The 12,670-nt window shown below is 44.7% G+C and overlaps 1 protein-coding gene across 4 annotated transcripts in view; it reads right to left on the minus strand.

Moving 5' to 3' along the window:
- The window catches only part of UHRF2 (ubiquitin like with PHD and ring finger domains 2), a 162,467-nt gene that overhangs the window by 74,108 nt on the left and 75,689 nt on the right, over positions 1-12,670 (minus strand). For all 4 annotated transcript variants that reach the window (XM_006018372.3, XM_025197547.1, XM_025197545.1 and 1 more), the window contains one exon: positions 2,826-2,935. In XM_006018372.3, the coding sequence (XP_006018434.1) occupies positions 2,826-2,935 (110 nt within the window). The remainder of the gene's footprint in view (positions 1-2,825; positions 2,936-12,670) is intronic.

Below are 12,670 nucleotides of genomic sequence, written 5' to 3' on the forward strand. Positions count from 1 at the left end.
GGAATGCCTCTCTGAAATAGCCCATCAGATGCAATACTTTGGCAACCCCTACTTTAGAAACTGGAGAGCTTGTCAGGGGGTCACCTAGGTACAGAGTCCTAGAAATCAGCTTTATTAATTAAGCCAGATCTTCAAAACTAACATTCCTATTAAGTTTGGACTTAAATAGAAGATGAAAAGGATTCCTTGTGTACCAATGAACCCACAGACACTAAGTTTTTCTTCTTCAGCAACATATTTCATTCTTTACCCAAAAATATAGGTAAGTCATAAGATAAAGACAATCAATGATTTGCTCTTTGTGGGAGATTTAGCTTCAGTCATGGACAAAGCCTTGGAATACTAAGGAAAGAATTTCAGGGTAAAACCTGGAGACAAATGTCTTACTGCCTGAAACACCCCCTTTATGACAAACAAGGGCTGAAATGCTGTAGCTTTCAGGATCTTCTGGCTGTCACACTGTTTCTAGAAGTAGAAAAAACATGATGTAGTTAAATGTTTAATTTCAGAGAAGTAAGGAGCTTAGAGTAAGAATGCTGAAAAAGTGAAGCAACTGGAACTCAGGTTGGAAAATCTTGTAAAATAACCTAAAATGATGAGCTGAGAGTCAGTTTCCATCACTAACTGTCCAGTTAAAAACTGGACAGCATGGGTTGGACTCACCTGAAGCAAAGGGAAGCCAAATATCCTACTATGTTCACCACCACTGGATAAGCTAAAAGATTTCCCTACTTGCTCTAACAGTGGAGGGAGTGTTCTGGCCTGGCTCTGTTTCTGTATGTTTCAAGGAGAGTGAAAGGAAGCATCACAACTGGGACATCATGAGACTGTTAATAAAAAATGTATACATAACCACACTGCTATTTTCAGTATGGATGGCCAAACAACTACTTCATAGGCAGTCAAAGGACTCTACTTGAGGGAAAAACTGAAGAAAGCTTAACAGTCAACCTACAGAAAGACTACAGCTGGCCAAGGAAAACAAATCTGGATGGATGATGACTGATCACTGCCTCTAGTCAGTTCAAACAGAGGGAAGTCAACTGGTTCAGCCACTCAGATGAACAGAAGCAAAGAGTAAGTTCTCACATAATTTGGCTTCTGAAGCATATATTAAGTGCAGGCTAATGCCATGTTTTTAGTAGGTATGAACACCAGGAGTATCCAGAATTTATTAATAAAACAGACCATCATCTCAAAGAATTAATTTTTAGCTTTTTTCATAAATCAGATTCATAGAAACACACTACTGAAAATTTATTTAACCTATAATCCAATCAAGGTGCTGTTTTGAATTGTCTTTTCTATATGCACAAATGATTATACACACTCTTCTGCTGCTAGCATGTCTTGAGGTTTTTTCCTAATGTTTCCATTTCTGCTTTAAATCAGTTCTTGACTGTATCTGCACGTGCATATTCCACCACTACATATATGGGTTTCAGCCTGTTTTTTTTCAGTGCAGAGCGCTTCATCTATTTGCACAGAATCTTTCAAGTTTAACTTCTACTAGAAACAGAATCTGTGTTACAATATAATTCACTAAAAGAAGTGGCAGCAACCAAACATTTAAATTGTGTTTGAGACAATGTAAAGCCTCCTGTTTTTGGAAGCTTTATTACTCTTCTTTTTAGTAAGAAAATTACAAAGTTATTTTGTATTATTTATGTGCACTTTATTTATTCCTTGAAGTAACTTCTACAAGAGTGCTTTTACACACAATTTTAATTTGGCAAATTATTAAATATGTTACGGCAGTCTGAATAATTACCTGAATAAACACATTTTGGGTTTTCCTCAAAAGGAGCATTAACCATTCACCTTGACAAGAATATTTCTGCTATATATCTTAGCACTCATGAAAAGCTTAGCATCAAGGCATTTATGGTAAGATGCATGCAGCACATTCCCTGGCTGTGCTTCAAAACATCAAATGTTATCTCAGTTGAGTCACACTTGTGGGAACAGCCTTACTCTGGATTTTAGGGCAGCCTGAATCGGTCTCCAGTAATAGTACCCTTTGGTGAGAAAAATCCCTCTCACTAAATTCATTACCTAAACTCATGGGTCTTAGAATAAATATAGGTGCAAGTATCAGACAAAACGTAGCTGAACATATTTAGTTTGCAATGCCTGGAGCATAGGATGGAGGCAAGACATGAGCATAGTACAGAAGCAGTAAACAGAGTATATCAGGTTTAAGATAAGAAGCCAGTTTTTCTTTCTAAGACAAATTTTGTGCCACAAAGGTCGAAGTTGACAAATCCAAGAACTTAACCCATTTATTCATAGAATTGGCATATAACAAGAGCTTTGAACCCAAATGATCCGGCTTCTTTTTTCATCTTTAGAGGAGGTCAAGTTTGAGGAGCAGCTCACTACAGGCCCATTCTGCCTTTGGTCTCTATTGAGCATGCAATCACCATTGGCACCTTGCTTATAATATGGATGGATACTTGTTCACCAGGAATTAAATTTAGACCACCAATCTGATTTATGTATACACACACAGATAAATATAATCTAAATGCTAACTGTGTGACATTTTGTTCCAATACTATTACTTCATAAATTGATGTAATACATCAATATTTTTTCCAAATATTTCTATGTAATCCATATTCACAATGGCTCTTTAGAATATCAGCAATATTAGAGTATGTCTGATTATGAATCTACATTATTACTTGACTCAATACATCAAACAAATTCATTAAATGATTACTAAATCTGCATTGCTGGATCACCATTATAAACTTTAATTTGTAAAAACAACATTCAAATATTTAAACAATAATCTCAATCAAATAATAAAAAAAACATACTTTTGAAATCTCCATCCCCAAATGTCAGCGGATAAGCTCCTGGTTTTTCAATCTTGTACATTTCCTCTATAAAAAGGATTCTGCAATCATTTATTATATCATCTGGGCCTCTGAAAAATTAAAAAAAAAAAAAATTGAACTTCGTCTCTGATTCCTACTGCTTTAAATGATGAACTAAAGCAAGTGCTACAGCTGAAAATTCTCTCTCAATTCTATTTTAAAAATCCATACATTTGGATTGTCACAAATGCTGCACAGAGCACCAAACAGATAAAGCAATTCTATGTAAAGTAACCATAGCAATTCAATACAGGGATACCACTGTTGCCTAAGCCAGAACAAACTAATAATTTAATACAATAAATGGCAAATAAAATACACAGCAGAGGAATTATCTTCATCATTCTGCCGTTCAACTAGTCCAAGTCTGAAAAGCAGCAAGTGATTTCTTAATCATGGGTTCCATGATTTTGTAGTTCCATTCTCAAGTGTTCAAAACAGTTTTGCCACCCCATAAGAAGAGCAGATAAGTCAAAATCTAAAAATATAACAAACATCAAAGTATCTGCATCAGTAGGACTATAATAAAATTATAATGGTAGCAGTACACCAAGAATTGTAACCTAAAAATAAGATTAGGATTTTGACCCAGTATTTTTAATAAATTTCACAGTAAAAGAAGTATGTCGGGGGAGGGAGGTACAATACTCATGCAAAGTCTATCAATTTATGTAGTTTTGGGAACTAAGGCAACAATCCTACAACATGTCACTTTAAGCATTATGTGTAGCCCTTCAACTTCAGAGTTTTACTGATGTGACATCCAACCATCAACTCTAAGTGGTAGCCAGATAGGCTACATACATATGTTCAAACAACCTGGGAAAGAGAATTCTGCTGTTACTTCTGGTAAAAAACAAAAAAAACAAAAACAAAAAACGACTTACCTGGAGGCCCCGGAACAGTAGGCAAATGCTGAGCTGCTGCCCAGCCAGGGGGACCCATGCGCAAACATCTCAGTATGCTCTGCAGATGCCACAGCTGCCTGGCAACAGATGACAGCAATGCACATGGCAGCCCTCACTGGCTGCCTTGTCACCCTGCAGCACAACATGGGGATTGTGATGGTGCTCTCTGCTCGGCTGGAGCAACAGAGTCCAGCCCAAGTGACATATTGTCTCCCTGGAGCTGTGGGGCAGGGGTAGCTGAGAGCAAAGTACACTGGGAAGCCAAAGGATTATTTCTCAATTAAGTGCAGCTTCTCTCAGAAGGTAAGAGTACAGAAGTTTGCTCTTCCAGGAGAAACTTCCTTGGGAGTCATTTAAACCCTGGTTGTTTTCAAGTTATTTTTCTCCCAGATTGCCCATTCTTGCTCTGGGAGTAACTCTGACAGTAGCTCTCCTAGTAGAAACTGAAAGTCTGCATGAAAGTCTGTATGTGACCATAGTGGTTCATCACCAAAGAAAGAACATGCTCATTATACAAGGCACATTCTGGAGATGGGAATGGAGCACGTTTTTGGGAAGTGAAACAAGGTTTTCATTGCCCCCCCTGCTTGCTGCGCTGGGCAGCGTTGGCTGCTGCTGCCCAGCATGCGAGCTCCGGGCAAGCAGCAGCAGCCAACGCTGCCCAGCACGGGGCCTAGGCTGGCAGCGCGGGCAGGTTACAAGCCAGTGCTAAGTGCGGGGAAAAGTGGCCCCTCGCACACCCCGTGGCCGGCGCCCTGCACTGCAGCTGCTCACAGCCCACTTGGGGCTGCCTGTGCCTGCTCAGGACAGTCCCATGCAGGCTGCGGGCAGCTGCAGCAGGGAGCACCAGCTATGGGGCGGGCGAAGGGCTCTTTTTCCCCGCCCCCGTGCTCAGCACCAGCTAGTCCCCTGCTGGTGAGCAGGGGGTCGGGGCTGTGCGCTACCCCCCGCCTGTACCGCGGGGCTGGGGGAGCACTGGGAGTGAGTGGGGCCCACACCCATGTCCCAGGGCCAGCACCAGCAGGGCCCAGAGCAGGGCAGCAGGAGTACAGGATCCCGGCCCACAGGGACTCTATGGAGCCAGGCCAACTCCCCCCTGTCCCTGCTGGTGCAGCCCAGCCCAGCTCCACAGACCCCTGCCAGCCTGTGCCCTACCGGTGCTGACCCTGGGACACGGGTCCCAAGCCATTGGGACATTGGTCCCAAGATGGTGACCAGGGGGCGGGGCACCTGTCAAGGGACGGGGCTACCCATGCAGCTCTGGACAGCTTGCCACAACTTGGTAAGCAGCCCTCCGCCCCTGAGCTAGTTTCATCTTATCATCTGATGTAAAACTAAATGAGTAATTGTTCATCAGTACTAGTTATGCCAGCTTCCTGAAAGTATATATATTCACTTCACAGAGCTAATTTACCTACAACTTTTATCTTCCATTATGAGAAGTAACCACTAATTAGGACATTACAGCCACAACCATATAAGCAAGAATGTGTGGTTTGTGGCGCCTCAAAGCATTTTGAGCTGCCGCAAAATGCATGTGCACGTTAGTCTATTTACAGCATGGTAGCAAAATGAGATACTGGGAAATCCCGGTGTCTAAAAAGATGCACCAAAAAAAGCGAAGCACATCGCTTCAGCGTGCACTGCCGAAAACCAGAGCCTGGCCAGCCAGAGCCACACTCCAGCTGCTGGCTAGGCTCTGCATGCCCTGATCACTACCACTGCAGACCTGGGAGGCCCCCAGGATCTCAGGTAAGGCTGCTGGAGCCAGCCCAGGTGCTGGCCCCAGCCTCTCCTACCCCACCCAGGGCAATTTGCTGCGTGTCAGAACATGTGCAGGGGCATACCCGGGGACAAGTAGCATTTGTCCCCAGGGAACTGCACATTCCCGCTAATGGGGACAGGCCCACTGGGTTAGACCTATTCATTACAACACTAGAGAGACTTGTGCCCCACTGGATCTCTCTTCCTGAGAGTTTAATTTCCTTCTGCTGAATTATTGCAAGCCCCACTCTGACACTGAAAGAAAATTTCCAAACCAGAAACCATATAAACAACTAGGTGGAAACATTAATACTAAAGGTCATGACGTGTGTAGGGAGATTATGTTCAGGACAGTGAATATGCTGCATTATGAGAAAAGCTCTCTCTCAGACATAGCCATCTACTGAGGCAGCCACTACACATTGAAAGCAATAAATATTGAATAGGAGAAAAGATAACACTTCCCTTAACTGTAGAATACATTGGCGTCTTAAACTGATTGAAAAAATAAGCGATTCTTGAAATCTACAGAAAATAGAGGTAGGGCAAAAAAGGATCATTAGTGTTATGGAAGAGATTCTATATGAGGAGGCTGGGACTATTCAATTAAGAAAACAGACACTTGAGGGGGGAACATGGTAAGGGTTTACAAAATACTAAATGGTGAATAGAAAGTTAATAGGAATTTATTATTACTAATCTTTCGCAATATAAAAACTAGGCATCATAAGATGAAACTAGTAGGGTAAGTTTAAAACCAACGTAAGGAAGTTCTTTTTCATACAGCATAGAATTGAAGCAAGTAACTCACTGTCACAAGATGTGGAAGCTGACAGTTTAATCATATTCAAAAAGGAACTGGACAAATTCTTGAAGGAAAGGTGCAAGAGTAGCTACTGAATATGGGAGTTATGGATACAGCTTCTGAACCAGAACTTCCCGTACTTTAAATGCTGGAGGTTGCAAGTGTAAGAGGAACAGGGGGAAATCCATGTCATACTCTGTCCACTCTATCTTTCAGCATCTGTCTCACACAATGCTGAGCAAGATGGACCCATGGTTTGACCCAGTAAGTGTCTGTTATGTAGAATGGGCCCCGGACTGCCATCTGTTCTGAATCTCACCTTCCTTGGAGATAAAAGCTAAACACTGACAGAACCTTACTTATCTTGGCAGACTGGATGTGGATGCAAAGTCACTATACTTGAATTAGCACCTATGAATTAACATAATTCTTAATATAAATTTGCTGCATTGGCAAAAGCTAGAAAAGAGAGGAACCGCTCAAAGCATCTACAAGCAGCCATTTTTTTGCAATGACATTAAATAACTAGTGGATGCTAGGTAGAACTAGGCCAAGAGGAAAAAAGAGGTTTTATATTTTTCTCTAAGGTTCAAGAACTCCAGACCCAGCAACTATACATTATCAGTTACTCAGATATTGAATGAAGACCTTTATTTACTTCCATCCTGCAAAGACACTTTTTGGCTCAAAAGAACAATAATAACTGGAAAGGAACTGTTTTATAATTCCTGAACAGAGGATTCGATTCACAGTTTTAGGTGAATCCTTCAGAGCCTTGTCTGAGAATTTTTCCAAATTTAATCTAATTGAAAAAGGTCTGAATGTGGTTTTGTACCAGAATTTTAAATGAGAAGTGTTTATTCTGAGCAAAATTTCTCTTGCTTTGCCCTTTGTGTTCAGTCACCCCCTATATGTTGGATCAATACCACTTATAGCTCATTTGATTATGAAATCAAAGTTTATTAAGGGAGAAAAGCAGTACATATACATTAATATTTTTCTAAAGATACCTGTTCCATTTGCTGATTGAACTATTTTACAACCGATGAAGAACAAGGGTTAAGAAAGGATCACATATGAGAAGAGTCTGAACTGGTTAGCTTGATATTCCATTTACTGATTTAATTTTATATTTGAAATCTGAAATGATGAAAAAGTAGAAATAAAAATATAACTATAAAAAGGCCATTTAACTGACTATTTCCTATTCTGGTCAGACATTGGGTTGCCTTAAAAATTTTGAATGTTCTTTTCTAAAGAAGCAATACTAACTTCCATTTATGCTGCTGGGTCTGGATGATCTCCTCTGAAGGCTTTAGATTCCACTTCTGAAAGAGACCTAAGTAATTTGAGATTAAAAAAAAATTCTTCCCTATCCCCGATCTTTTGTATTGAGAATGATTCAGCCCAAGTGCTACTGTTGTTCACAGCTGTGGTATATGGATAGGGATAGAAATAATCCCTGAGGTAGAACTGGAATTGCCATGAATAGGGCGGAAGGTGTATTCAGTTCCTGCTGTTTGCACCACCAGAGGCAGAAAATCTAGCCTACGGGTGAAAAGTTTGGCCATGCCCCAGAGGATCCATAGAAGAGTCTGAACTGCCTCTGGCATATATGGGAAGAGAGAAAAAGCCCAGATCTAGGGAAGGGAGGGAAAAGTCTGATCTGCTACCATTGTGCCAAAACAAGGAGGACTAAAGCAGTGAATGCCTTTGTATGAAAACCGTTACAATTAGCACAAGGGCTTTTAGGGAACAGAGGAAATGAGAAGAGGTCCAAGCAGTTTGATAACCACTATCCTGCTACTTGAAATTACTTTCAAAATAGAGATTATAGGTTTTAAAATGAAACTTAAAATTAAACACACCAAACATAAGTATAAAAAACACTGAACATATTAGAAGACTTATTGATACAACACAACCAAAAGCCTAAAAATGTGTGCCCTGCTGTTGCTTACCACTTTATTTAGAACTACAACCCCAAACAGCTCTAAGCTAAATTACTAGCATTATTAATGTTGGCAAAAAAACAAGTAATCAAAAGGGTTGTAAATATGGATGTATCATTTGCACTGATCTTTCAGTTCTTTCTAACCTCAGATTCGAATTACCCATCTTCATGATGCTCCTGTACTAGCCTGAGACAACATTTCTTTTAGCAAAACCCTAGAAATGTACATTCTGTTTAAAATGTATATTATATGAGGATGCCACTTCTCATGCAGAGAACTTTGCTACACAGAAAGTCCTTCTGAAAACAATGGTACTACTAAGAATAAGTCGAGATGACAGAATCTAACCTTTAATACAAATGACATAATAGCAGATGTGGTAATAGCAGATGTTAAATACTCCTGGAAGATGTACAATATAGAAACTGATATCAAATTTTTGCTACGTAAATCTAAACTTCATTTTTATTGACCTGGAGAAAGCCTATGATCGTGTACCCAGGAGGAAATATGGGAGTGTCTGAGAGTTAAGGAGGTGCCAGAGGAATACATCAGAAGCATCAAAGACATTTGTTGTACATATCCAGTAAAAGTGAGGAACAGTTCACAAGAGAAAAGAGTTTTGAGGTGAAGGCAGGTGTACAGCTTTGAGCCTGTTCCTGTTTGCATTCATGATAGATGTGTTTACTGAACAAATAAGGAGACCACGATGGAATACGCTGTTTACGGATAACATGGTCATTTGCGCTGAGAGTTTAAATGAAGTACAAGCATGTACTGCGCAGTAGTTACTGCACATTTAGTTTAGACCAGGGGTCAACAACCCCAGCACACGCGCTGAGCATGGTACACGAGGCCATTTTGCTTGGCGCACCACGGCCAGCCCCGGCTCCGGGTAGCTGCTACCAGCAACGGAGTCTGAGCTGCTCCCAGCAGAGCTTGCAGCGTCCCAGCTGCCTGCTGGAAGTGGCCTGGGATCCCAGCTGGCAGCAGCTCCCCAGAGCCACAGCCAGCTACAGCTAGAAGGCTCCAAACAGCTGTGCCGGGCTCCAGCATCAGCTCCGCACCGACGCACGCAGGTGCACCTCGGAGCGGGCAGTGGGGAAGGGGCCTGAGGCAGTACAGCCCTGGTCTTTCCTCCGCTCCCAGAATGGAGGTGATGAGCCTGGTGCAGCTGTCTGTAGCCAGCCCGGGCTCTGGGCAGCAGCAGCAAGCAGTGGGCAGGGTACAAACAGCTGCACCGGGCTCCACAGCTCCAGCATCAGCTTCGTGCTGGCGGTGACTGCATGGGCACTTCGGGGCGGGCTGTGCTGCCTCACTGTCCGCCCCAAGATGCACATGCAGTCACCGCCAGCACTGAGCTGATGCTGGAGCTGTGGAGTCTAGCGCAGCTGTTTGCACCCTACCCGCTGCTTGCTGCCACTGCCCAGAGCCCGGGCTGGCTACAAACAGCTGCGCCAGGCTCATCACCTCCATTCCGGGAGCGGAGGAAAGACCAGGGCTGCACTGCCTCAGGCCCCTCCCCCACTGCCCGCTCCGAGGCGTGCCTGCGCGTGCCGGTGTGGAGCTGATGCTGGAGCCCGATGCAGTTTTTTGGAGCCTCCTGGCTGCAGCTGGCTCAGGCTCTGGGGAGCTGCTGCCAACCAGGATCCCAGGCTGCTCCCAGCAGGCAGCTGGGACACTGCAAGCCCTGCTGGGAGCAGCCCGGGCTCCAGCAGCTACCCAGAGGCAGGGTAGCTGTGGGGGGCCACAGAGCCCGGGCCTGTGGTCCAGGGGCAAGGAGCACAAGCAGGGCATCCTGCCATGTACCCCCTTGCCCTCATTTTGTTTTTCTGCCATGCTGGCACTCCGGCACCTTCCGAGGTAGGCATTTTGGTGTTTTTCAGCACTCTGGCCAAAAAACGTTGCCTACCCCTGGTTTAGACTATACTGTACTATAGTATATATAGTCTAGTACTATACTAGAACTTGCTTAATGAAGTACTAACTAAATGTGCAGTAACTACAGTTACTGCATAGTAGCACCGGTACATGGTTTGTTAGTGATGCTTATTGCACAGTGGCCTAATACTACTGCACAGTAGCATATTAGCACAGTTTTTGCCCAGCACACGATTGCACAGTATTATTAGGCTACAGCATATTAAGCGTCTTGTGTAGGCACGCCCTGTGATTTTTCTGAGGTACCTGATATTGGAAATGTAATAATAGATAAGAAACATGTTTGAAAAGCTGACAAGTTCAAATATCTGGGGTCAACTGTTCAGCGGAATGGAGAGTTAGACAAAGAGCTGAAACACTGAATAACAGCAGAGTTGACTAACTGGAAACTCATGACAGGAATATTATGCGACAGAAGAGTATCAGTGAAGCAGAAGGGGAGAGTCTACATGACATGTGCAACCAGTGCTACTGCACAGAGTGGAAACATGGCCCCTGAAGAAAACTGAAGAAAGGAAACTGAATGCGACAGAGATGAGACCACTCTGATGGAGGTGTGGAGAGATGAAGATGAATAAAGTGAGGAATACATGCATCATAGGATCGGTAAAGGCAGTGGAAACATCTAAGAAAGTACAAGCGAAAAGATTGATATGGTATGGGCACGTTCAAAGGAGTCCAGAAGAATATGTGGTAAGAAGTTACCAGAACGGCACCATCCGAAAGAAGGGGAAGAGGAAAACCGAAGATGAGATGGAGAGATATAGTGGAGAGGGACATGAAAGAGAGGGAGTTGGAAGACGACAATATGTATGACTGAAGCCGGTAAAGAGCTAGGATCCACAACAGAAGCCCTGTTTAGATAAGACAAGCGAGGGAAGAAGAACCAGCAGCGGCATGAATCTAAATACTGACCAGTTAAACTGATTATAGAAGAATTACTGGAGAGGAATGATCATTTAGCTCTTCCCCTCTTACATTTAGGAAATATTTTAAATCAGGGGTCAGCAAGCTGGTGTTAAATGCGGGTCACAGCTTGCAACCCTGCTAGCACCACGGGCCTCCATTCCTGTCCCAAGGCTACCATTTGCCTCAGGCCATTCTAGCTACAGAACTGAGCAGAATCTGCAGTGAAGAAATAGCGACTGGCTGGAGGTAATCAGCATCCCATTGGTAAAACATGGACTAGAAAAAGGGTAGGCAAGTTATTTGGACCCAAGGGCCACATAGGGAGTTTGATGAGCTGTTATGAGCCAAGTCAGCACACTCCCTCCCCCCGCACATTACTGACAGCAACTCATCAAAACTCCCTATGGGGATTTGGGCAGGCAAGAAGTAGCATTCAGGAACAGGACAGGCAAGTGAGGCCAGGGTCATGAGGCTGGGTCACAAGGTGGTGACAGCTTGGGGCTGGGGCCAGGTTCCCAGCTGAGCCACAATCTGCTCCCTGCACACCCCTGCCCTGTGGGGGGTTTGGAGATGGAGGTGGGGGCAGCGTGCACGTGTAGGAGCAGAGCTGCCTGGGCACTAGGTCCTGAGAGCCAGGCGGGGCGGGGAGGGGAGAGCAAGGGAAGGGAGGCGCGTGCAGCAGTGCTTGCCTGGGCAGTGTGGTCCATGGCTACCCCATGGTGCTCCACATGGGGCCAAGCCCCAACTACTCCCACCTGTGGCAGCCCCATGCTATACCCACCAGCCCAGTCCTAGCCCCGACCAGGACCTGCAGCTTCTGGCAGGGCTGTTCCCAGTGCAGCTGCAGCTGGCTGGGTGCTGCTCTGCTGCCCTCACCTCCAGCTGCAGCTCCTACTCCTGCTGTGCTACTCTGAGCCAGGTTGGAAGGTGGGGGTTTCAGCCAGGTGGCTCCTGCCTCAGCACATAGGGCTCTGGATCCAACTCCTGGCTACTTTCCACGCACTCTGCCTGCTCAGCATAAGCAGCCACCTGCAGGCAGATGGGTGGAAAGCTGCGAGCTAGAGCCAGAGCCCCATGAGTTTGGGCAGGAGCTGCCCAGCTGAAGCTCCTCCCAACCCCCAACTACCTGCCCAAAGCGACATGGCAGGGGCAGGGATCAGAGAAGAAGCCGCAACTGGAGATAAGGAGAGCAGAGCAGCACATGGCCAGCTGCATTGAACCCACCCACAAGTGGCTACTCATCACATCACACCACACCAGTGAAGCAGATTGAAGACAGCAGGGAGCTAGAAACAGAGCCCCATGTGCTAAGGCAAGAGCCACCCAGCTGAAGCTCCCTCCTTACTTGGAGTGGTACAACAGGGGATAGAGCAGGAGAAGGAGCCACAGCTGGAGGCAAGGGGAGCAGAACAGCACCCAACTGGCTGCAGTCATGCTGGGAACAGCCCTGCTGGAAGCTGCACATAGTGGTTGGGGCCTGGGCCAGTGGGCTGCCTCAGGGGG

Source organism: Alligator sinensis, unplaced genomic scaffold, assembly GCF_000455745.1.
Source record: "Alligator sinensis unplaced genomic scaffold, ASM45574v1 scaffold392_1, whole genome shotgun sequence".
Lineage (NCBI taxonomy): Eukaryota > Metazoa > Chordata > Crocodylia > Alligatoridae > Alligator > Alligator sinensis.